This window comes from Taurulus bubalis, assembly GCF_910589615.1.
Source record: "Taurulus bubalis genome assembly, chromosome: 8".
In the NCBI taxonomy this organism is placed as follows: Eukaryota; Metazoa; Chordata; class Actinopteri; order Perciformes; family Cottidae; genus Taurulus; species Taurulus bubalis.
In genome coordinates, this window is record NC_136596.1 from 4282229 (window position 1) to 4308313 (window position 26085).

General features: G+C 45.0%; 1 protein-coding gene across 1 annotated transcript; it reads right to left on the bottom strand.

Annotated features, from left to right (window-relative positions):
* Positions 1–9851: 9851 nt before the first annotated feature.
* nsd3 (nuclear receptor binding SET domain protein 3) lies at positions 9852–25794 on the bottom strand (the record flags this gene model as incomplete). The annotated part of the gene is made up of 23 exons (XM_079222283.1): positions 9852–10132; positions 11025–11229; positions 11312–11418; positions 11502–11643; positions 11736–11852; positions 12752–12874; positions 12967–13113; positions 13205–13317; positions 13434–13636; positions 14317–14473; positions 16964–17110; positions 17931–18110; positions 19306–19506; positions 19606–19732; positions 19824–19949; positions 20385–20515; positions 20599–20644; positions 21708–21808; positions 21896–22745; positions 23437–23591; positions 23701–23863; positions 23965–24231; positions 24952–25794. The coding sequence occupies 23 exons, from the start codon at positions 25792–25794 to the stop codon at positions 9852–9854; spliced, it is 4932 nt and encodes a 1643-aa protein (XP_079078409.1).
* Between the last annotated feature and the right edge of the window lie 291 nt (positions 25795–26085).

Here is a 26085-nt window from a genome sequence, read left to right on the forward strand (position 1 = left end):
AACATCGTCACTCCGCTTTCATTTCACTGAAACTAGTAAAATAAAAAATGTTTTAAATGAAGAGCAGAGTTCAAGTTTATGCCATTGACTTGTGTGTTGAAAGGAAAAATGAATGAGTGGTGAGCTCATATTTCATGAGCTAATTACAGTAAATCGAATTACTGTATACATCAGTTAAACATAATTAAATATAAGTATAATCCTGATGTATTATCTGAAGGAAACAAAGGCTTGGTTTTGTTCTGTATTTGTGCTCATCCCTTTTATTTTTTTAGGACAGTGTAAGAGAGCAGTGACTAAAGTCACCCGACATCTTCCTGACACTAGTGTTGTCTTCGATAGGATGGGTTTAGGCAGTTTGATTATTATAAATAAAAAAAAAAACTGTGACCAAGATGTGCACTCAACTGGATATTTGGCAGTTGTAAAATAATGGAGTTATTGTTTGTATAGCACACAAATACACCTCTTGCATCCACTGTACTGAAATGTCCTCTCCTTAAAAATAGTTTAGAAAGAAAGAAAAATTAATGCTTTTGAAATTGAACATTTAGACAAGCGTCACAAGCAGCGTAAACTCCCACAGTTTCTCAATGAGCTCCATAAAGCCACATCAGCAGTCTTTACTGACCCTTGTCCCTGAGCAAATTATTGTCTCAACAAACAAAGCAAGAAAATAAAAAAACACAACCCAAAACATATTATCCTTTCTATAAAGTGCCTCCACTACTTTCACTCACAGTACATATATTATAAATATTGAAATACTGGTAAAGATACTGCTGAGTATCCTGCAGCCTCAGTCTGTCTAAAACCTGACATGGAGGCCAACCTGCTGAACCTGCACCCTCCTCTTCCGGGTAAGCTACATATTTAAAAGCTGCTCTTTAATTTCATAGATTTAACTCTTATTGTCGTGTTTTTATGAAGACAATATTAAACGCACGGCCTCTGACGAAGCACTGGCCGAGGCTAACAAGCTAGCATGAAGTCCCTGTGTTGTAGAAACTATATGTTAGCCGACAGCGCTAAGCTAAGCTAAGCAACATCTGTCAAACAAGACATCTGGCCCCGTTTCCCCGTCGTCAGACCGGGGGCTCCGGCTCCGTTACTGACCTTTAACAGGTCGGTATTTGTTCTATCTCCTCATGCTCACGGTACCGTGCGCCGTCAACACGAAGCGGGCGTCCTCCGTTCCTGTCGACGGCCGGAGTCGCACATTGGAGGACTTGAGGGGAAACAGGGATGCCGCGGAGGAGGAGATGAGCAGCGCGTGAAGCTAACGGTGACGCCTGAACTACGTCCGGTGTGGCATTTTCAAAGTAAATGTGTGTATTTAAAATGGCGAAATCTAACCTCAGATGGACGCCATGTTGGTTTGTAGTCCATGTCGTATCCATGGAGATGGAATGCGTCATTATGGAACGTTTTAGGGAAAGTCCCTGTGGCTTTGAACTGTTAGTGATGCGATATCGCTCAACGTGGCATTGATGTTTAGTCCATAAGTCAAGCCGCTTGGGAGAGATTCTTTGCTTACGTATTGAACTTGTCATACATTGTCCGCACGACCCACAAAACCCTTCGCAACCTTCGCAGTTTAGCAGTTTCTCCCCCGTATTGAACTTGTCATACACCACCCCATAGAGTTTATCTCTAGTATTGAACTTGTCATACACCACCCCATAGAGTTTATCTCTAGTATTGAACTTGTCATACGGCACCCCATAGAGTTTATCTCTAGTATTGAACTTGTCATACACCACCCCATAGAGTTTCTCTAGTATTGAACTTGTCATACAACACCCCATAGAGTTTATCTCTAGTATTGAACTTGTCATACACCACCCCATAGAGTTTATCTCTAGTATCGAACTCGTCATACAAGTGTACAAACTGCTAAACATATCCCGTGCGAAGATGACTTCCAAGTCTTTTTATAGACAGAACCAACATGCCAATCCGCAACAAGCCATATTTGGTGCGGTGGATATACGTAAGAAGGAGGGTTTCAAGTGTGCTCCACAGAACCAACATGCCAATCCACCACGGGCTATAGTTGGTGCGGTGGACGTACGTGGGAAGGAGGGTTTCAAGTCTGCACGACTTTCCCCTCAGGATTTGAAATATAGCCGCCTGGAGAGAAGTCGAGCGTGCAATGTGGACAAAGACCTGGAAATTGCCAAGCCCAAGAAACAACTGGAGGAAGCTGAGCGCCAAAAGCCTGCAAAACCGAAGCAGAGTCACCAAGCTAAATTAGAGCTTCTTCGCCTTAAAGCAATAGAGAGGGAAGAAGAATGGGCCTCTGCAGACCTGAACTGGCATTGTCGCGTCCTTCTTGAAGAGACGCAGAAAAGTCATCAGGAGGAAGTAAAGCTACTTCTTGCCATAGCGAGTGAATCAGAATTGGCAACTAGCTCGACTCAAATCCAAACACTCACTGAGACGCTGTGGGGTAATCAGTCTGAAATAGAGCAGCTGAAAGGCAAAGCCAAAGTGAGTGAATCAGAATGGGCAACTCAAGAACACATCCTGAGGACTCAGATTCAAACGCTGGAACAGACACTGTGGGGTAATCAGTCTGAAATAGAGCAGCTGAAAATCAAAGGCAAAGCGAGTGAATCAGAATTGGAAACTCAACTCCAAACGCTCGCTGAGACGCTGTGGGGTAATCAGTCTGAAATAGAGCAGCTGAAAGGCAAAGCCAAAGCGAGTGAATCAGAATGGGCAACACAAGAACAAAGCCTCAGGACTCAGATTCAAACGCTGGAAGAGACACTGTGGGGTAATCAGTCTGAAATAGAGCAGCTGAAAGTCGAAGCCAAAGCGAGTGAATCAGAATGGGCAACTCAAGCAGAAAGCCTGAGGGATCAGTTCAGAGCTCTGGTAGAGCCACTGAGGAGTAAGGAGTGTGAAATCCATAATCTAACCGAAGAGAACAAGGACCTCGCAGACGTCTGCCTTGCGCAGAAGAAGCAAATCAGAGGTCTCTTTGGAAAGAAGATCGTGGATAGAACGACAGAGCTGCAAAAGATGGTGAAAAAAAATAAGGAGAAGGAAGCGAAAAAGAAGACGGGGTTTTTCGGCCGACTTGGCAGAAAGTCAACGCGTGATGGTGGTGGACAGGCGGAAGAGGTTACAGCTGATGTAGATCAGCAGTGACCTCTTTCTCCCCCTCCCTCCCTCCATCTCCCTCCCGTCCCCTTTTTCCCCAAAGACAGAGTCAGCAGTGATAGCCACTGTGGAGTAAGGAGTCTGAAGGAGAGCAGCTTAAAGTCGAAGTCCAAAATCTAACCAAAGAAAACAAGGACCTCGCAGACGTCTTCCTTGCGCAGAAGAAGAAAAGCAGAGGTCTCTTTGGAAAGAAGATCGTGGATAGAACGACAGAGCTGCATAAGATGGTGAAAAAAAATAAGGAGAAGGAAGAGAAAAAGGAAAAGGTGAAGACGGGGTTTTTCGGCCGACTTGGCAGAAAGTCAACGCGTGATGGTGGTGGACAGGCGGAAGAGGCTACAGCTGATGTAGATCAGCAGTGACCTCTTTCTCCCCCTCCCTCCCTCCATCTCCCTCCCGTCCCCTTTCTCCAATGACAGAGTCAGCAGTGATTTAATTGATCACTGCAGCCTCACAGAGACACCTCCACCCTTGTCTCTGAGTGGAGTTTGCATATTCTCCCTGTGTTCGCGTGGGTTTACTCCTGGTACTCAGGTTTCCTCCCACATAATCAAAAAACACTATTTGGACACTAATATTCCAATTAGTCCTATTCATGATGGGTCTACTACAGGCTCTCCCCTTGATTGAATAATAAAAACAATTAAAAGTAAATCTATGTTTCCTTCTCCCTTAGTAAATATATAGAGTATTAATGCAATTGTATGACATGACCTCCAAAAATGTACACACTAATTTCCAATTAGTCCTATTCATGATGGTGTACTCCTGGTGACCAGGTTTCCCCTCAAATGAATGAATAAAAAATCAAATCTATGTTCCCTTCTCTCAAATATATAGAGTTTTAATACAATTGTATGACATAATATATAAATAAAATAGGATAATGGTGACTTCAAAGAAGAAGTACTGGAATCTGTTTAAGTTATGATTTTCATAAAATGATCAATGTTATAAAATAAGTATTTTAGGTTAACGACAGGAGTTTACTGATGCGTTTATGGATATTTTTTATATTCACATTATTTACCGGTTTTATAATTGAATCATTAACAGAGTTGTAAACTAATTGATACTCTGCATTATGGTTTGTTTGACTCTAAATGGACCATAATTTACTAAATGAACTTCATGCTGTATTGAAGAAGACTTAAAACTAGAGATTGAGACATTGGCCCAATCCCAATGTCCCCTAAACCCTCAAACCCTGAACCCTCAGGGACTCACTGACGTCAGCTGCTAAGTGGTTGAGTGTGAGAGTCTGTGAGGGCTTGATGGTGTAAATATGAATGGGACAGCACTTTGCTGCAACATCAGTGGCGGATTTAGCAAATTGGGGGCCCAAGGCGAAGGTATGTATGTGGCCCCCCCATCCGATCTTTAAATGAGAACGAAAAAAAGATTTTACCGACTGAATGGTAGATAGGCAGGTAAAGCTAATCTACAGGGAAGTAGAGGTTGGAGAGGAGAAAAAAAAACAACCTTCCCCTTTAAACTCTGCATACACTTCTTTACTCCAAAATGAAGATGGAAAGCAGAGAACACACAAAGTGTTGCACTACACAAACTAATAGTCACGATGGAGCCGAACAGAGAATAAAGTTTCAGATAACACGCGAGAGAGAGAGAGAGAGAGAGAGAGAGAGAGAGACCTACTTGTTGACTTCTCGCAGGTCTTCACACCAACATGATGCGCAGATGTAGCTGTACCTGTAAAATAATAATGATAGTAATAATAAAAAACATTGTCACCAACTAACAATATGGTCTATGAACACAATTAGCTTCTTTCTTCTATCATGAAGTGAGAGGATAACAAAAACAACAGCAGTCCATCATTGGGATTAAGAAATATGATTTTTTTATGTATTGTTAAATGATTACCTTCTCTCTTTTGTGTCTGTCCCTTTCTTTCTCTCCCGCATGTTTCTCTTCCTCTGTATGCCTGTTTTTACTCTCTCTCTAATTCTAGCACACTAATTTGTATGGGACCTTTTCAGACGATCGCACATCGCTCCTCGGCAGTGAGCTTCTTAGGCCAGAGAGCCGGGTCATCTGTCAGCAGGCCAACAGTGCTTTGGTCGGTGGCAGCAGGATTAGCACAGCTAGGGCTATTAGCAGAACTAGGCAGTTGACTCACCAAAGCATCATCGTCATCATCGTTGTCAACGCCGTCAATAACACTGTCGGTGACGGTGGGCGGCAACACCATGATGTCCTCTTCATTGTCTTGGTTAACGTCGTTATCCTCACCTAGCGCCACTTCACAGCTAGCTGCTGCTGCTGTAGTAGCATGTTCAACACTTTGGACGTTCCTGCCTGTATCCCCAGTAGCCGTAAAAGTGTGTCATCTTTGCCAGCGTTTCTAAATATTTATCGGCGTCTTTTCTTTTTTTTCTTTTAATTGAGCCGCTTGGACAAATTCGTTTCATTTTTGCTTGTGTTCTTGTCTTGCTTCTCCGTGTAATTTCCAGTTCTCCTGTCGCTGTTTATCTTTCGCGCCGCTCATCGTTACGGACTAGTCCATTTTATTGTGAAAGTAGGGGGTGTAGGGACACGACAGATAACCATGAACTGGACATTTTAACTACCACTTCAACGTATTTCTTAAGAATATTAATACAATTGACGATGCATTTGACGCGTTCATGATGATAAGGGGCTTTTTATTTTATTTTTTTATTTTTCATTTTTGAGGTTGGTTGTGGGCCCCCCCTACTACGTCCACTAGTACGGGGCCCCAAGCAGCCGCCTACCTATGCCTCTATGTTAAAACCGCCTGTGTGCACATTATGAGCTGCCGTTAAGAATCAGAAGTCCCCTCAGGACTTTTTGCTTACATTTAATAAAATTATCTGCGTTTTGATAATGCTGCCGGAATTAAAGCCCTAATTTGTGACACCCATAATAAAGATTAAATGCTTTATTTCTACCTCGCTTGGAAGTAACAGTTATATTTATCTTAATGTGTTGCATTTTTATTTCAAAGTAGTTGACTGAATGCGTTCAAATGAATCCCATACAGCGAGAGTCTTTCACCGAGACAGAGTACAGCTTTATTAAAGTCAAACTTCAGGCATGTCTGAACTCTTCAAACTCAACTTTAGAATGAAAAGGGACAGAATCAATATTCTCAAATAAAAAGACAGTCATGTACAAAAAGAGTGTCGTCTCAACAGTCACACACATTTAGAAGCAGAACTGTACAGGCAAAAAAAAAAAAGAAAAAAAAAGAAGTACGCCACAGTAACATGATCCTATGCAAGTTCAATGCAAACTATTTACAAGTTCTTCGACAATATGCAGTATGCAGTAACACAGGTCGAACAAGTAATCAACGTGGTATTTTGTGTTCATCCACACAATCGAAGCAACACCAAGAGAGATAGATATGACCCCAGTTAGAGTTACTGCAAGTAATTTTACCACAAGTAAAAAGAGATGAGTGCTGATGAAGGTGAATTATTTATTAATTTACTCAAAACACTATTTCTGCTCGGGCAGCATGTCAATTAAAAAGAGACATTGCACAAAAAAAACAAAAGACGTCAGTGAGATATACCCATAGGCATACAGGGGGGAGTCCATCCTAAATTTAAGTGTATATAAAAAAAAGATAATCTTTAATAACAAATGTGGGCACTACCATGACAAGAAACAAACACAAAAAAAACGTGCCCATTAGAAAGCATTAAGAAGTGACGGAAATGAGTGAGGCCGACGTAATACTGCTGCTGGATCAGCAGAGGAGGGCAGGAGAGGACAAACTGGCACAATGATCATGAGATCTGCGGGTGCAACAAATTAAATGCTGTCACAAATATAGACAAAACTCTGGCATGAAAAAAAAAATAAAAAGGCATTTAGAGGGATTCTCCAACTGAAGTGGGTTAAACCAGTGTCTGATGTTGGAAGCATGCATTTCAGCTGAACAGGCACCTTGACAGGATAATAATGAAATAAAAACAAAAAGACCAGTTATATAAAATCACAACTCTCATTTTCTCTGGAGCTGCAAACACAAGAGTCAAGGTGGTCTGATAGAAGACAATAAATAAGGAAAAAAAAATTGAAAGAAATTCAAGTTTACACACGCAGACCGTTTTGAGCTTGTAAGCAAAAGTGACTTAAAGATGCACCTTCCTGATACTGAACACTGAATTCATACTGCTGAACAATAAACGAGTCTCTGAATGTGTCAAGTAGAGTCATTTTAGTTATTTTGTTCTCAGGAATCTCACAAGTATAAAAAAAAAAGTTTCCTAAAAGTTTCCTCAGCAATGACAGAATGACGAAAGAGCAGCTGTTGAATGCAGAAGAGTTTGCACAGATGAAACGTTAACTCCTATGAACTGCAGATGTTTAAGTACATGATGATTATGTGCCTCTGTTATGTATGTGTGCAGTTATGTGCGTACGTTTAGCTTATTAAAAGTCCTCCACTCAAACTGTTTTCTTGCTTATCGTTACTCTACTTCAGTGTCGACGTGACGCATGTGACCCAGAAGACCTTTCTGCATTCAACGGCTCCCCTTCCTGCAGGACTGCATTAGTTTTTAACTCAGTGTTCCTAATAAACTGGAGACTGACTGAAGGCATTCGAAGATCTGAAGTTATTTGGGGAAATTGGCACAGTTTTACCCTGCAGCTCGACTCTAAAGGCCGAACACGACAACAGGCGTAACATTTTTTAATTCTAATAATAAAAAGAATTATTACAAGGAAATGGCTGAGACATGTTTACAGATAAACTTCCTTGAATCCAGGGTTAAAAACAAAAAGCACAAAAACTAGCTGTGAAACTGAAACTTTACATTCCTATATTGAACTGCTTCACACTGCTTTTAAAAAACACCAATTACAGTGAGTCACGATACAGGTGGATGAGCAGCGGCTGTCACCAAAGTGTGGAATCATTACACCGAATGTGAAGATGAAAAAAAACGTATGCAATGACTAAATACAGATATATTGTGTAAAACTTGTTTTTTTTTATAGTTTTTTTTTTACATTTCTATTTCACTTACACCATGGTGGAGAGGAAAAGACAAATTACTGCACTGGTGTTTTGAGAAAAAAAAAGAATTGGTATAAAAATGTGGTGCAATAAATACACAGAAATGTAAATTGTGACGGATGAGCATTTAAAAACACTATACAGGAGTTTGTATTTGTACATCATACTGGACTGGACTGTTGTTACACCACCACGGCTCTATGAAGCCCAGGCTCCAGGACGTTCTCCGGGTGGGACATGAAGTGCGTCTCGAGGACACCGCAGACTTATTTTCTTTATACGAAGTCATTCGTACTTGTGCCGAAAGAAAGCAGCCGCGTTTAGGCCACTTTCCTCAAATTGTTTAAATAATAAAAAACACGCCCGGCAACTCGAGAGGACATAAAAAAAAACAAAAAAGAGTTTCAACACAGTTATAATCCCGACGTTACTACAAGAAGAGGTATCCATTTTTGAAACACTTGTCTTATGTTCTTTTTAATACACATTTCTGCTAAGTGTCGCGACAAGCCGTGGAAAAGTGCTTTTTCAGGAAAAGTTTGGCAAAAAGAAAGAAAGAAAGAAAGAAGCGCTCACAGTACACGACGTTACTGAAACGGACTGCGTCTGGGCGGTAGTCGCTACAGCCAGTCAAACTTAAGGCTGATCAACAATACTTTTAAGACAGCACCAGTGATCACAAGCTGAGATCCTCGTCTACAATACAAAGAACAGCGATTGTAATTGGAGGAAATGTGGAACCAGAACTTAAAATAAAAATAAAAAAAGGAATCCGTCTTGTTTAAAATAAAAAGAGTTTCCTTCTTCCAGGAACGACCAAAGAGGCGAGGCTCCGCCCCCTCCTGATCTTCACGTACTTTACAATATCATGAGCCAATTTATGTACACAATGGCGAGTGAGACTGGCAATATGAAAGATCACGAGTACTTCTGTAATGTCAATACCATTACGCTATATACCATTATATTTCACCTTAATAGGACTATGTTCACTAGGAGGTCTGCGCAATGCTTAACACCGAAACAAACAAACAAACAAACGTAATACACCACTCACTGAGATGACGTGAGAGAATCGGTCTGTAAACATTAACAAACATAGATACTGTATATAATTATATTCATCTATACTCATAAGTATATTTAAAAACCATGTCGAAGGAAGGTTGGAATGTAGTGTGGTCCTGAAAAGAATTGCACAAAAATCGGTCATCCCCTCTGCCCTTTTTTTTCATTTTTTTTTTTAGAAGAAGAAGAGATGCATCCGATCACGTCTCGAGGAGGAGGAAGATGTTCAGCTCCTCCTCCTCCTTCTCTTCCTCCACCTCACTCGTTAGGTTCCTTAAAGTTCCGGTATCTGACGACGTGACAACACTTACAAATTCCACAGCTGTAAAAAACAAAACATAATGAGGTGGCGGTCCGGCCGGTGGAGAGCATTAGTGGCACAATGATGCCGGGTCACTTCCCTCTTGCCGACACTCCAGTCGCTCTTCTCTCGAGGTGTTCGTCTGCGTGTCTCTGGCGCTGGTCCAAAAACAAAACAAAAAAAAGCACCGTATTCCCTTTCGTCAGAGCGGGATCGGAGCCCAGGAGGCCAAAAAACAGGAGTGCACTTTACAGGGTATGAGGTATTGAAGGGGGGTGGGGGAGCGCCGCGGTGTCACTCGGAAACCGGCCGGCACGCCTCCGGCTCCGGTTCCGGCTCCTCCTTGATGCCGGCGGGGCTCAGGGCGGAGTGGCGCGGCGGCTGGGCCGGGCCGGAGTTGGAGCCCAGCGGGCTGACGGGGTCGTGGCTGGAGCAGCAGGGGCGGCCTTCGAGGGCGGAGGACGTGAGCGCCCCCGCCTCGTGATCCCGGCAGAAGGAGCGCGGGCAGAAGTCACAGAGGGACGAGGCCGCGGCGCCGCACACGCTGCAGTCGTGCCACGGACACTCCCAACGCCCTGCGGACCGACACAGAAAATACACGTTTATTTTGTTTCCTTCTGTGACACACTTCAAGCATCTAGAAATGTCTGTTTTCAATTTTGTAACTAGACCGTGTGCCGCCCGTGAAGTTACACGTTACTAGTTACTTTCTGAAAATTGTAACTAGATTACTTTACTAGTTACTGCATTTGAAAAGTAACTTTACTACTAGTTACTTTACTTTCCATTTTTTTAAGCAAATGTCCAAATTAACTGCAAAGATACATTTTCAATAATAATGTATTATTACTAATTAATATAATTTCCAATAATAATAATCGCGCGAGTCACTAGACACTTCCTGCTTACGAGCCGCTACTACCTTCGGTCAGAGTCCCCGTTAGCTCCCCGCTGTAGCCGGCTGGGGCTCCTGCTAGCGCTCCGTCACTTCCCCGCTAACTTCCGCTAGCTCTCCGTTAACTTCCGCTAGCTCCCCGAAAACCACCGAAGGTAGCGGGACCAGGCTCGACACCCGACTTGGGCAGAGGGGTCGCGGGCAGTAGCAGCAGCAGCGCTAGCTAGCAGCTTGTTGCTATTGTTCATCAGGAAGTGTCGTGTGACTCGCGCGCCACTAAAAGAGAACTTTTCGGACTGGTAAAAATGTCTTGGGTAACGCAGGAAAGCGCGTTACTGAGGTCTAGTAAAGTAGTGTAGTTACCAATATTTTGAGTGTAATGCGTTACTTTACTTCGTTACCTATAATAGTAATATCGTTACTGTAATCCGTTACTTTGTAACTCGTTACCCCCAACACTGTGTGCCGACAATGTCGCGTGTTGAGACCACTAAAACATCCCAAAAGGTTTGTCATGCCATCATGGCGTCGACAGTTTTTTCCCCTCTCACACGAGCTCAGTGCGTGGTTACCGTATGGCGGCTTGGTGAGGTTGAGACACAGCAGGTGGTACGCCTTCGGACACTCCTTCCTGTCGCACATCACCAGCTCGCCTCCCTCTCCGCAGCAGAAGCAGAAGTACTCGTGCGTGTGCTTTCCCTCGGGCCGCAGCTTCCGCTTCTTCTGCTTCAGCTTGGCGTTCCTGGCCTTCTCCTCCTTCTCCATCACCACGGCACTCTGGTAGGAAACATAGATGGATCAAAACACAGCTTCAAAAAGTCAGGATCGCCCCAGAGAACCGAGAGGTCGACGCCCTCACCGTTGGCTGCACCCCGAGGAATCCAGAGCAGTTGTCCGACCCGCAGTGACAGGACGACCTCCAGTTGCCCACGCAGTGCAGGTTGTAGTTGAACGTCAGCTCCGTGTCTGCGGGGAACACCAGAGACGAGATTTCAGGAATCCGAGAGCGTAGGAATGTAATCGGAACATAAAGAGAATCGCGAACTCACCGGCCTCGATGTCGCAGAGGGCGAAGAGTCCGATGCGGACGTCCCCGTTTACCGTCCACTTCTGGGTTTCGCAGTTTGGGCTGCAGCTGTGGTTCATGAAGCGAGACGAGTTCCCTTTCGGGCCGGCGTCGATCACGCGATCCTGAGAGGAGAGACGGACAAATGAGACACCGTGTGGTCGACGGGGGAAGTGAACCCGGTGTCACACACACACACACTTCACTGGCGTCGTACCTTGGTGAGGGTGAGCATGTAGAAGTTGGCCACGTGATTCTCGTGGGCGCATTTGATCCGCTGCTGGCACTCCTCCGAGTCGATCACCTCGCCCACGTACTCCGTCACAAAGTCGCCCTGGAGGAAAGAACAAGCGCAGATGCCCCGTTTCAAAATGACTTGCAAATAAGCGAGACGGGCGGGAATCAATGTCGACGCGGTGAGTTTGAAAGCCTGTTTCACAGACAGTCCGATCATTAGTTCCCATTTCGTAAAATACAGTCATCCAGGGAATGTTTTTGGGTATCGACATGCCTGGAAAGTGATCCAGTGATGTGAAGGTCGGTCAGAACAGGCTTCATCACCTGTACTTCACATCGCTTCCTTCCTACTACGAGAACAACCAAGATATTAGCTTTAGGTTGGTTTGGATGAGCATCGTTTTCCCCGACTGACTACTTTAGGTTTTCAATGAATTCCTCAAAACTACTGACATTATTAATTCCTTCTCTGGGCCCACTGTCACACTTCAATGACACGTTTCTGCTTTCAAAATGGTCACGCAGCAAAAGAAAGTCTTACTGTCGAAAACATGCGTTTTTGTGACTTTTCATTTGTTGTCAGCGGTCATTTGATTATGAGCAAACCCTGACTAAATGTTTCCAATACGAGAAATTAAAGTTCTTGACCCCATAGCATGCTGCAACAAAACAAATTGAACGTTTAAGGCTAAAACGCACTGAAAGCACCTGACATGCCCGGTTTCAAATACACCTTTTGTTGCAAATGGCAAAGGAATCAGATGAGGCTACATTAATAAATATATAGCATAAATAAATAGAAATAGCCTCAGCAATCAGCCACTGGATCGGTGGTGTAGGCATTTCAAATTGAATGCTTGCATCAATTGGCGCTAGTCATTCATCACTTCCAGTGCGTTTAGGTCAGATACTCCACGTTGATCCTGATATCCTGAGAAGTCTGTTTTGTAATCTGATGATGCCTTTTTGGACGAAAAGGCCGAGCTCGACACCCACCTTCCGGAGCGCCTGGTTGGTCGTGAGGCCCCAGCCGCGGCCGTCTGTCTTCGTCACCTCCGTCTCCGCGTACAGCCGCTTGGAGAAACACTGGTTCTCACAGCTGTCTCCCGCAGGACACACCTGACCACGGCAAAAAAGAGGCAAGTTCAGTCCTGAAGAGGGCGCTCTCGCTGGTTTTAAAGTATAGCTAAATAACAGGCATGCGCTCAGACCTGCGGGTGACACTCGTACTGCAACATGCGGTTGAGACACTGGGAGTGGAGGCTGCAGGGATGCTCGTCTGTCGGTCTGCAGTTGCATCGTGGGATTTCCGACAAGTCCGCTACGTGCACCTGAACTTTCCCGATAGGTTTGTTGGACTGATACAAGAAGACGGCAAAAGTAAAAACACAGAACTTGGACAATTTGGGGGTTATTTGTGTGAAGTGGGGATACGTAAAATGACGTCACCTTGATGAACTTGTAGGGCGGAGGTTTGCGAGAGTTGCGTTCCTGCTCTAGAGCCTCCCGGCTCTCCCTCTGTGCCTTGAGCTCCTGAAACCGCCGGGCCGCTTCTTCCAGAGCTGAAACACACCAACAAGATCTCAGAGTCATCCTTGCTTCCAAAAGCAAAGAAAAACAAAAAAAAGGATGAGAATCACACCTGATATGTCAAAAAATAAAAAGGGGGATAAATTACCTTTCTTGAACGTTTTGTTGATGTTGATCTGACCCGTGACAAAGTTCTTGTCGTTCTCCACGTACGGGAAGACGCGGCCCTGGTTGATCCAGTAGTAGTCGTGGGAGCCAAAGAAGAAGACGGGGAAGTCGCCGACGTCATGGCGGAGGCTCTGAATGTTGGACGGCACCAGGCGAGGGTTGCAGATCTCCGCGGGCCACCACCTGCGAGGGGAGCGGGACGGGGACGAGTTTAGAAAAGAAGAAGAAAAAAAAAAAGCATTAAAACATGTCGTCTACAGTTATTATGGCTCCAAAATCCAGGATCGATGACTTGTTTTTTGTGGATCTAAAGAGGCAGTATTTAGGGCACGTTCTGCTTTTTCTTACATGGATGAGACATTATTTGTGTCCCCTGCGGCGTCTAAAATATATCACATAAAATCCTGTTTCAGTGTTGATGCACTGAACTTCTACTAATAACACTAGTAATATTTCATATTTTTACACATCTAGTGCGATAAAAAGACCAACGTAGGTACGTTAGGCTGTTGCCAGCCCGTCTGCGGTTCTCAGCCCACATCAATCTGGGGTTGGTTTTGCTATTCATTTAACCTTTTGAAAATCTCGAAATTTGCGTACCCAAACTAAAAAGGGTGTATCTCTGCAACCACTAGGGCTATTTGAATAATTTTAGTGTTATAATAAAAGGCTACCATGTGAGATTTTGTTCAGATGTGTAAGGATCAGCCTATATGTTACTGGTTAAGAGTAAATGAAGATGACACACAGAAAAAAATGAAAAGGTTTCAGTCCCGCCTAGATGATTATATAACAATCGCTCAGTCTGCAGTCTGGGACCATAAACCCCACAGCAGTCCCACCACCGGTGCTCGGTGACGTACCTGTAGTTGCCCAGTTTGACCCAGACAATTTGTTTGTAGTGCGGCTTCTTCCCCGCCCGGCAGTCGCTGCAGGACCACGGCCCCGCCGGCGTCTCCATCTCCAGACACTCCGGGTGGAAGGAAGCCGGGCATGTGTCGCAGCACAGCAACTTGCCTCCTACATTTGTAAGATGTACGTGTGTGTGTGTGTGTGTGTGTGTGTGTGTAAGTGCATGCGTTGTGGGAAATGGGTATGCAAAGAGAGGAGGAGTGTATGATTAGGTGATGCACCTTAAAACCTGGACAAACTCTGAATCTCATTTGCAGACAAGCCTGAGAAAAAGTTCTGCTGCGATATGAAAATAGTGTTCATTACATCTAGGCATTATTCTGAAATTTAAATAAATGAATACCAGGAGCTTCTTTGTGTGTGTGTGTGTGTGTGTGTGTGTGTGTGTGTGTGTGTGTGTGTGTGTGTGTGTGTGTGTGTGTGTGTGTGTGTGTGTGTGTGTGTGTGTGTGTTCTGAGCTCGGTTGCATTTTTTTCATTGCAGCAGTTACAGCATGTCTGGCAATCAGATTCAGAGCAATGTACCAAGACCAGTCTAAAGGGAAATAACATGCGGCAGCACAGGAATAAAAATAAAATAAATCAGCCAGCGAGTTAACAATGAAACAGGGTTATACTTAAAAAGCAGGCATGCAGTCCTGCTAGTAAAGCAAATGTTCCCCATCACACATACTCATCCTGCACAGACCAGCTTGCATGGAATCATGTATTTTACAATTTAGCAATTTGCGAGAGTAATCTCACTATTCTTGCGATGGTTTTTGCTCGACTGTGAGCAGATCTCGTCCGGATTTGAGATTATATTCCATCCAAGGCAGGTCAACGCTCGAAGAAAATGAGGTTGAGCAGAATTTAGTTTTGTCTGAGAATATCAGTCGAAAAAAGAAAAAAAACTTAGTTGCAGTCAGCATAAAAAAAAGGTGTGAGGCTTTCCAAATGATAATAATAATAAAAATAAAAAAAGAAGAAAGCCCAGAGTGCTGAAGCAGAGAAGCAATGCGTCCTCCAGCAGCGAGAAACTCCACAAACCACAGACAGGACCTGAACTAATCCACAACGTCATACCGCCGGTTAAGTTTCTGTTTCCCCAGCAAAATATATTCTACTTGTTAAAAATAATGTAAAGAACATTTGATTTAACTTGTTTATGAACAGCTTCATTGCAGAGATTTGTTTTTAAACTGATTGTTCATGCAAGGCGCGAAATAATCTCCCAATGGGCCTCGTGCAAGAACCACGAACACGGACGGCCTCGTCCTCGATGGCGCGTACGAGTCTTTTAGAGAACTTCTTCCTGGGAAAGAAGTCATGTACAATCCGCCTGTAACTAAAACGACTCCACTTTCAAAATGTATGAGAAAACTAATGCTATAATAGAAAATAAATATGTATAAATATCAATAACTAAATAAAAATGGATTTACTGAGAACTAAAACTAAAATAATCTCTGTGACATCATGTCATTTATTTTTTTGCATCCAACTTCAAAGTATTTCTTTTTTAACGTAAAAACCCACATAAGGATAAAAAAAAAATTATACTGCGAAACTAATTCTTAACTGAAGGTTCTCCTCTGATGGGACGTCCCATTGGACGCCAACAGAAAGAGGCGGAGCTAATAGTCCCACCTGTCGTCACGTGACTCAATACCGATACGATACCTGGTCTTTGGGCACCGGCCGATGCCGAGTACCGATACCAGTGTTTGAAAAGTGCTTTCTTCGCTTTGTAAAACAAATAACTACATAGAATTGTTGTTGTTATTAAATTATAAAAATCGTCCACCAGCAACTTGGTAAAATAAAAATCATATAATATTATCTTTAGAACAATTACAAATCAAGTTCTACATTTTGTTTTCACATTAATTCATTAATTTTAATTCCAGTGAATAATGTAAGACGTATACAACAGGAAGAAATTCAATTGATTATTGGATATTGGTGCTTCCTTACATGTGACCAATTCCACCTGCCGAAGAAGTGAACTTTAAAAGTAGAATTTCTTTTTTAATCACAACATCTTTATTTCTGCGTCAGTACAGACACATCGACGCCAGTTGCTCTCCCACAGGTTATCTTTTAACTCTTGAATTAAAGCATTAAAAAAGGTATATATTGCAATTCTGGGGGCATTAATTAAGCTAACTATGATTGCAACAGACGTTTTAACTCGTCATAGTGGGAGAAGCACAGGTGGTAATAGCTGCAGCTGGATTGGATTCCTTTAGTTATTTACACCTTTTCCTATTGCGACGAGACAAACTGCCTGCTGGGAAAATGCGTCGACATCCGACTTCCCAGAAAAGAGAGGAATAAGAATGAAATACAAATGAAAGTGTTCTTGCATGAGGCCCATTGTTTCCTGTTAATGTGTTAGGGATACTTGGCTGAAGTTACTTTGCGCCACTCTGCATTGAAATTAACTGCATTTCTTCTTCTTCTTCTTTTAACCAGTTCATTAACTTTGCACCTCAAGGCTTTGAAATGAAAGATGCCTCCAAAGAAATTTAAAAAAAGGAGGGAGGGTGGGGGAGCAGGCACGACACAAACACAGACCAGTGGGACAAAAGGAGAAAGAGAAAAGCGGTTCAGTTACCTTTCCCAACATTCTTTTTGGTAGCTGACGAAGGAGAGGGAATCATAGGTAATTTCAACTCAGCACGATTTGACTCAGTCAGAAGGTAGTGGGACTTATAGGCATATGAACTTAATATGGTGTCAGTAAGGTCTTGCACTAACAGTCCTACACAAGACACACAGGAAGAGACGGGGGTGAGCCGCAGTCAAAACTCGAAATTACCCAGAATTCACAAAAAAGAGAAAAGAGCAAACACTCCACACACATACACAGAACAATTAAGTTTATCCCGACACAAAGAGGCCAAACAGTGCACTCAACTTGGACAGATTACATTACATTTAGCTGACGCCTTTATCCAAAGCGACTTACTTTTTTTTTTTTCTATACAGCAACGGGGAGCAATTCAGGGTTAAGCGTCTTGCTCAAGGACACAACGACATAGACTAGGGGAGACGGGGCTCGAACCACCGATCCTCTGATTGAGACGGTCATGCTAACCACTGAGTCGCCCAGTGGCCCCAAGATGGGAGCGCTCTAAGCCGAGTGCAGTGTGCCAGCCTGGATCATTCATAGTGTTAGTATCGTGATGGAAAACACACATTACATTTCATGAAACACGGAATATTAAACGATTAAAATGATCTTCACAATGTTTATGGGGTTTCGGTTTTCACTCATGAGATTGTTACTGCCGTTGGGATATATATATATATATATATATATATATATATATATATATATATATATATATATATATATATATATATATATATATATATATATATATATATATATATATATATATATAAAATAAAGAGTTTGTATTCCTGGAGAGAAAAAAGATGGCGTCCTGCCCCAACGACAAAGTGCAACTGATTTTTGCAGTTTATGGCGAGTGTGGAGATATAAAGAACTCCCCGAAATGTGTAATAAACTAAAATAAAACAGACTGGTGGCGTGTGCAGCGGCGGGGAGAGCTTACCTCTGGCACACAGGAAGCACCAGCCCACGTTGATGGGCGAGGCGAGGAGGCCGTTCCGCTTGGCGCCGCCGTGGCTGCTGCAGATCATGATGTGGTGGGTGAGCGCCACGCTGCCGGCCGCCACGCAGCTGTCGCCCGTGTGATAGGCCACCGGACAGCGGATGCAGCGCATCAGGCGACCTGGAAGGAAGGAAGAGCTGAGTTACAACAGTCAAGTAGCCGTGACGTGGCCGAGCGCCCCATCAATGCAGAGTTTGTATAATGAATTAGGTCAGACTCCTTTACGGGATTCAGCTGTAATTAAAAAGGGATTCAGACGGATGAAATACGACCACTTGGTGCGCTCTCTGGCGGCTAAAACAAATCAAGTCCTCGGCTATTAAGATGTAATTTTCCCCCGCTTTGCTTCATTGCCCAAAAATAAAAAATGTGAAACATAATCAGACATTAAACGTTCACACTTGATGTTTTGAGACCAGTAAATGGGTCACGCGGTCAATCTGGAGGGTTACATTGTGACAATTTGTGTGAAATGTTTTCATAATTTTACCTTTTGGGAGCCTAAAAACAGGTATTTCAACTGAAACAGTCAGAGGAAAATGTCTTCATGTCTCACATGTCTCGTTGTCAGTTCATGTGAGAGGCAGTCAGTGTGCATTTAAACTATATAGCAACACATCATTAGCTGAAGGATGATTATTCGAGGCATCCAAAATGAACCCACACCATCCGTACAGACACACACTGCATTAATCCTGCATTGCGTCCAAAAAAAATGTACGAATTGTAGACAATGGTGTCACAATGTGACTCTTTATAGGCGCAATTTTCTGTGCGGTCTGTGGTTCATATAACTTTGTTGCAAACATCTCTTCCCCTTTTTTTTGTTTTTTTGCAGGATGGGTGATTTCCAGCAAACATAATGCACCATCATCAAAAAAAAGACATTTCCAGGAACATTTACTTTGTTTTTCTCCAATTGGTCTGCAGCCTCCCAATGACACTCACTTCAAAAAGACTAAAAACAGAATAGCGCACTTTAAGTTTCAGGTGAAACCGGATGCTTGTTGCAAGAATGTGTCGCCCAAACGCTCTGCAGGATATTGCAGTGCAAGATTTATTAAAGTCCTCTCGAAAAGCACACTATTTCATTTCTCTCTCACATATTCTAAACATGAAAGTACAGCCTCGCGCTCCATATCATCCGAGCTGGGTTTTTAAATCTCTTTTCTTATTGCTATTAGTCAATAACATCAGCGAGAAGCCTGAAAGTTTTGTTTTTCATGCAGTCTGCTGTCGCAGCACCGGCTCATTACCCCACAGCGGACGAGGAAAGAGGAACTCAGAGGAGCTAGGAAACGAAAGGCTGCCTTACCTTTACTGGCCCGCTGCAGGTCTCTGTCCAGGCAGCAGGTCGAGCAGCTGTGCTGCGGGCAGCAGAAGCCTCCGTCCGAACCGCCGGTCGTGCCCGGCAGCTTGCGGACGCAATCCTCGTGGTAGTAGCAACCGCACCCGGACACGGAGCAGCGCGTCACCTCCCGGCCCGCCGTTTTACAGCTAAAACAAGTATGATTGCCTGGAAGGAGGGGGGGGGAAGAGAGAGAGAGGCGGTGAACGCACAGAAGCCAAACGCAACAGATGCGCCGGTAAAGATGGCGCTTCTGAATCCGCTCACCATTTCTGCATTCAAGGCAGGTGAATCGGCCTTCGGGCGGGGAGGTCAAGCCGAGACAGTCCAGGTGAAACTGCCTGCCGCAGTCGCCTTCGCACACCACCAGGCCGTCTCCGTACACCTCGCAGACCTGCGCACAAAAACCACGCAGAGAGAGAGAGACGGCTCGTGTGAATCGATGCTCGCTTAGAGCGAGATGACGGGTCACCAGTGGCACTTACCTGGCAGACGGTGTCTCTCTTGCCGGTGCTGCCGTCCTGACGGGACAAGCCGGAGTCCACGGACTGAGTGTCGGAGGCGTCTGCGTCGGCTGCTGCTGGACTATCAAGACTCTTCCCGAATAAACCCTGCGAGATGGAGAAAGGGAGAGCGCGTTTTGAGTGAAGAAGTCCAGACGTGACCACCTGCAACGCGGCTCGGCTGCTCTTTGAAGCTTTGCGTTAACATCCAGACCAGTAAAGGTGTTTAGTGCAAGAATAGCTAGTTTCAAGAGCCCTTGATCAAATGTCTTTTGCCCAAACAAAAAAGTACAGAACACAGAAATATTCAGATCACAATCATGAATAGAAAAGCACTCAAAAACCGCTGGAAACAATAAATCTTTGGCTGAAAAAAACACCTTGAACCACATATTAGAATGAAATGCTTCTGACTGAAAAAACCTTAGCTGAAAAAATGCTATGAAAGTTTGTCTCGTAAACATTGTGAGACAATTCTGACCTGAGATGTTTATTGATATCCGAGTATTTTCCTCATGGTGTGTGTGTATTTCCTGAGTCTACCTGCGGGTCGTTGAGGCCTCTAGAGTCGGAGTCAGACGTGTCTCTGTACTGGGAAGAAGCCATCTCCACGTCTGTCGACGCTCTGCTTCGCTTCTTCAGGGGCTTGCAGGCATCTGAGATCTCACTGGCTCCTAGAGGATCACCAAAAAAGATGGATTTCACTCGTGTGTCTAAGGGAGTTTCCACAGCAGAGGTTTCAAAACGGATCCCCTACCTTTCTGTGAACCGGTCCTCAGCGTGGTCTCAGGAGCCATCTCAGCCTGTGAGGGATAAACGAGGAGGTGTAGGTCATCGTGGTTTTTTTCAGGTAGCAGAAGGTTAGTTTGGGGGAATTACGACATTAACGCTACATCAAATTTTGAAGCCCTGGTCATGCAGACTCTCACGAGGACGTTACATTCTCTCAAACACACAGGCGGTAGATTAGTCTGTAAAGAGCGGGAAACATTATTACCGTCGTTTCCCTGAGAACTGGAGCCAAAAACTATATTTCTGACAACTTTCCAGTGTTGTAAAATCCTCTCTCTTGGCATTGCAAACCTCTGTGCAGTGTTTTATTCTCTGATAAGCCTTAAAAGTCACGAATATGTTACTTCTGGATTAAAATCAAGGCAGAATATCCTGATATAAAATCCCAAAAAGCTCTGAAACCCTGCCTCCATTTCCAACACCCTGTCTTTGTGAAGTGGGTTTAAGTTACAGAGTAAATAACATAAAGGTTTAAGTTACAGAGTAGACGGGACATAAAGGTTTGAGTTACAGAGTAGACAACATAAAGGTTTAAGTTACAGAGTAGACAACATAAAGGTTTAAGTTACAGAGTAGACAACATAAAGGTTTAAGTTACAGAGTAGACAACATAAAGGTTTAAGTTACAGAGTAGACAACATAAAGGTTTAAGTTACAGAGTAGACGGGACATAAAGAACACACTTCAGGTGTCGTTGTCTCCCGCCACCCCGATGGGACTGGCTCCTTGCAGAAACAAGCTCAGTTCTCCCACAAATTCGGTGAGTTGTATTTTTATGCACTTTATAGTTCTTTTTATGCCGATCGTATCATTTTATTACGTCATATTTATCACGTCATTTATCGGCCACACCGCGAAGGCCGATCCATGAAAATATTGCCCGTCCGCTGGTTTATTTCACTGTCTCATTGGTACCTGAAATACTTTAAACACCCCTTGTAATTTGTATTTAGTAACTAGCTTTCATTTTTCATTTTATGGCAAAAAAATGTTTATAGGAAATGTGGAGAGGGAAAGATATGACATGCAACAAAAGGTGCAGCACTTTTTTCTTCTTCTGCGTGGAATGGATACCTGTTCTTTTTTGGTTTTCTTCTTCGGGATGGGATCGTTGCCTCTCTCCGACTCCGACCGGCTCCTGACTGACCGCCGCTGTAGCTTCCTCTCCTGGGAACCTGAACGACAAATCAAATCTCTTATTGACTTCACGGACAAGCCAAACATCCGTCAAAACGCAGCCTGTGTGTCGGTGCATTACAGACCGTGTGGACTGCTGTGGTGTGATCCAGGAGAGGAGGTCTGCTGCATTCCTCCCTCCTCACTCCTCCGACTGGCGGGGGATCCTCTCCTGTCCTCCCCCTCTTCCTCTCCTTCCACCTCCCCTTCCGCCTCTCCCTCGTCCCCGTCCTCCTCCTCCTCTTCCTCCTCCGGACTGGGCTCTGGTTTGGCTCTGCTGTCCTCGGGCGAGCAGTATCCCAGGTCGGGCTGCCGGGCCTCCTTCGCCACCCTCTCCTCTTTCTCCTCCTCTTCTTCCTCTTCCTCTTCGTCCTCTTCCTCTTCTACCTCCTCCGGTTCTTTTTTCGGAGACGGAGCCACTTTTTTCTGCAGGAGGGGCCAGTCGCACTTTGTGATCTCCACGTTGAGCCTCTTCATGGTGATGGAGAGAGGCAGCAGCTTCCTGGCGGCCGCCGTCTTCCAGGCCCGGACCGGCGGCGGCGAGTCCGGCCGCGCGTCGCCGTCGGCGTTCGGTTTCGGGGAGCCGGCCTTATGCTGGCTCTTCTCTTCGTGCGAGGCCTGGGAGTTGGCGCCGTCGGCGGCGTTGGAAACGCTGCACTGCCTGCGCGGCAGCAGCCGTCGCGGCGGCTGCTCTCGCTCCGGCGACTTCACTCCCCCATCTTCCTTCTTACCGACCGAGCCGCTGGAGCGCCGGTTCCGCTTCTCGGCTCGGATGGTGGGTTTCCTGCTGGACGGGCCTTCGATGGGGTCCGGGTCGACGTAGATGAAGGTGTAGTTGTCGATGCGCTCCTGCCGCGACATCACAAGGGCGTCCTCGGCGTGGCCCACGCCGACCTCCCACTGAGAACGCTCCCGCTGAGGGATGGGCTTCAGCAGCTGGAGAAAGAAAAACATGAATTAAATACCAAACAACTGATGAACTTTATTTCTGAATGGAACCTGATATTATCAATATTGGCTTACCCAAATATGTACCGATACATGACGGTTCAAAAATGAAAACAAAATGAAAAAGCATACAGAAATGTATTCAGAAACAGTGTCATCTACATAGTTTGCGCAATGCTCAGAAGAGAAAGTACTTTTTTTTTAAAAATAAATTCATTTTCACACCGATTAAATTGTTGCGTTTTGCTGTCAGACGGCTCAGCTCACCCTAAATCACCCTCGTGATATAAACCGGATAAGAATGGGTCAAAATGACTGAAATGGTTTCAGATTGGCAAGTTATTTAGGAAGAGGAAGAGTTTAGGAAAAGAAAATGTTGAACTATACATTTTTGTTTTGTTTTAAATGGATGAGCCATGTGATGGTATAACATAAGTAACATAAAATTCAGTCGTTTATACATTAACTAAGTAAAATCTAAAGAAAATGTAAAAGAGCTTCTAATAATTCTTTCAAAATAAGTTGAATTTGAGACTTAAATTCTCTAAAAACATGTGATTTGTCATTGGATAAATAACCATTTTCAAATGAATGGTATCCTGGAATCCAAATACTAAAAGTAGACATGACATCTGACACTGGATGAGCCCGACAACTTCCTAGATGCACCCGTACGTACTTTGTGTTTCTCCACAGGGTTCGAGGCCTTGCGCAGCGTCTCAGCCTGAAGGTCCTCATACTGCTGCTTCCCCTGGTACAGGACGATCCTCTTCTCGTGGATCCACGCTCGCTCGGCGACGCTGCCGAAGAACTGGACGTGGTACTCCCTGTGACCTGCACGGAGACACAGCGGGGGAGACGAGCGGCGGCGGCGTTTTAACGTTTGAGAGAGGAATCGGTGTGATTATCGGGAGCGATTCATTATTTGTTCCCGTGCCCGTACCTCTGGTGTTGATGCGAGTGTGGACCTTCATCTGCGGGTCAGAGGAGACCATGCAGGGCCACCAGGGGTAAGTGCCCACCTTGGACCACACCAGGTCTCCGATCACAAACTCCTTACAGAAGCCCGTCTCCTGGATCACAGACGGATGGTGGACCTTCGGAACCTAAAGCGGGGAAACGGGAACGTGTCACTAGAAGCTTCTGGGATCTGTGTGTGCAAAAGATTAGGAAGCGACTGCGGAGGGTGAAACCGCCGCGCACTTGCCTTCGGCGTCTTTGGTTCAGTTTTGATGACGGTCTTCTGAGGCTTCTCCGTCTGGGCCGGGGGCGTCTCCGTCGGCCTCGGCTGGACGTGGGTGTCCTCCGTCTGCTCCGTGGGACCCGCTTGCTGCTGCGCTTGGCTCTGGTCCTGGTCCAGGTCCAGGTTCTGGTCCTGTTCCTGCTCCTGGACCTGGACCTGCAGCCGCGCGCTCTTTTTCCTCTTCTCCTTCTTCCTCTCGTGTCGGCGCTGCATCGGAGTGGCGTCGTTCTTCTGAGGAGCAGAAAAATAGAAAAACAAAACGCCGGTGATCAGACGTCGACTTTCTTCTTCTTTTTTTTTTGCATAAAAAAGGCAACTCAGAAATTGATCCCTGTGTCTGCTGGAATCACAACTCCCTCCACGAGGAAAAGAAAAGCAAGATGCATGAATATTAATGGGACCAAATAGACTTGTATTTAATATGTGACGCAATCTTTCTGTGGTTCAATGCACACTGCCGTGTGAAGTTTCTATAAAGTATGCTTTTGTTTGTATGTAGAAAATTAAACAGCAATGTTTTTGATAGTGGATCTATCCATTCAAGTCATTTTTTTTAAACAATTATGGTTCAAATCGGCTTCATTATTTGCAGACATTGATGAAAAAATTATGCAAAAGTAAAGTAAGTGGAGTCAAGAAGTTCAAGATCGAGAGAACTCTCACAATCAAAGAGGCTCATCTGCTTCATTATGAATTCATCCTGCAGATTATTTACTTAAAGTGACTCCATCTACAGTGAAATAAAACAGAGCTGAATAGAAAATCCTCTCGTTTGAGAAGCTGGAGACAGTACGCTGTTTTTTTTCATAAATCGACAATTAACAAAATCGAGTGCCATGTTTGTTTGGAGTAAAATGTAAAAAAAGACTGGAGGGGAAAATAACGGATATACTGCAATGTCTTCAGTGATAGATAAAGATCTGTGTGTGTGTGTGTGTGTGTGTGTGTTACCTGCAGTTCGTGCAGCAGGTCTCCGCACAGCGCAGACTCAAACAGCTCTTTCCCGTTCTGGTACGTCTTTATGATCTTCAGCTTGATCTCTGGAGAGCTGGTCTTCTTCAGCACCCCGCCGGGGGTGTTGGCCAGACCGTGGGGGGGTTGAGAGGAAGGGGTGCTGTCCACCAGGGAGGGCGGGGGACTGGAGGAAGGCAGGATCAGCGGCGGAGGAGGGGGCAGAGTGTGGGTCATGATGTGAGGCGTGTGGGGCAGGTGGTGCTGGGAGGGCGGCGGCGGCGGCAGCGGGGGACTCTGCGGGTGCGGCTGGGTTTGTATGTGAGGCGGGTTCGAGTGGAAGTGGTGCGCGGCGTGGTGGTGGTGGTGGTGGGGAGGGTGGTGGTGGTGGTGGTGCGGGTGGTGGTGGTGATGCGGGTGGTGGAGGTGCGGGTGCAGCGGCGGGGACACGGGAGACAAAGGCCTCTCCTGAAGACCGGGGCCCCTCAAGACCGTCCCCTCCCCCGGCATGAGGCCGTGGTCGCCGTAGCTACGGATGGCCCCGTAGCCGTTGGCCGAGCCGTTGGGGAACTGCGAGTACACGGAGAACTTGGCCTGCGGCTCGTACATGCCCAGGCCGGGCGGGTAGCCGTTGGAGACGTGCGACATGTCCTCCGAGGCCGACGGAGGGTAGGAAAACTCTGCATCCAGGGCAGCATCGTAGGAGGGACCACCATCCTCGCCGGGGTCACTGCCGGTGTCGCAGGTGCCTTCCTGTCTGATATTGGCTGAGTCAATGAGCTGAGGGGGTTGCTGAATTGTATTTCCCATGATCCCTTGCATGAAAGAGAAGGAGAAATCCATTGTTGGGCTCCTGCATCCTTAACTGTCTTTTTCTTTGACTGGACCTGATGACAGAGACGTGTGCAGTTAAAAGAGGCTCTGATTTAACTCCTCTTCACCAATTAGGACAATTAAATCACACGAAGATCACTTCATTCAACCTGTAAGAAGCCCTGAGGGACGATATGAGATGCTTGATATTGCAGACATCCAATCCGCACTCTGCGTGACCCTTTGAGGCCTTTTGACCCCTCCTCCTGCCACTTTCTATGCATTATGTACGTATACGGGATGCACAATTTCAATCTGAAT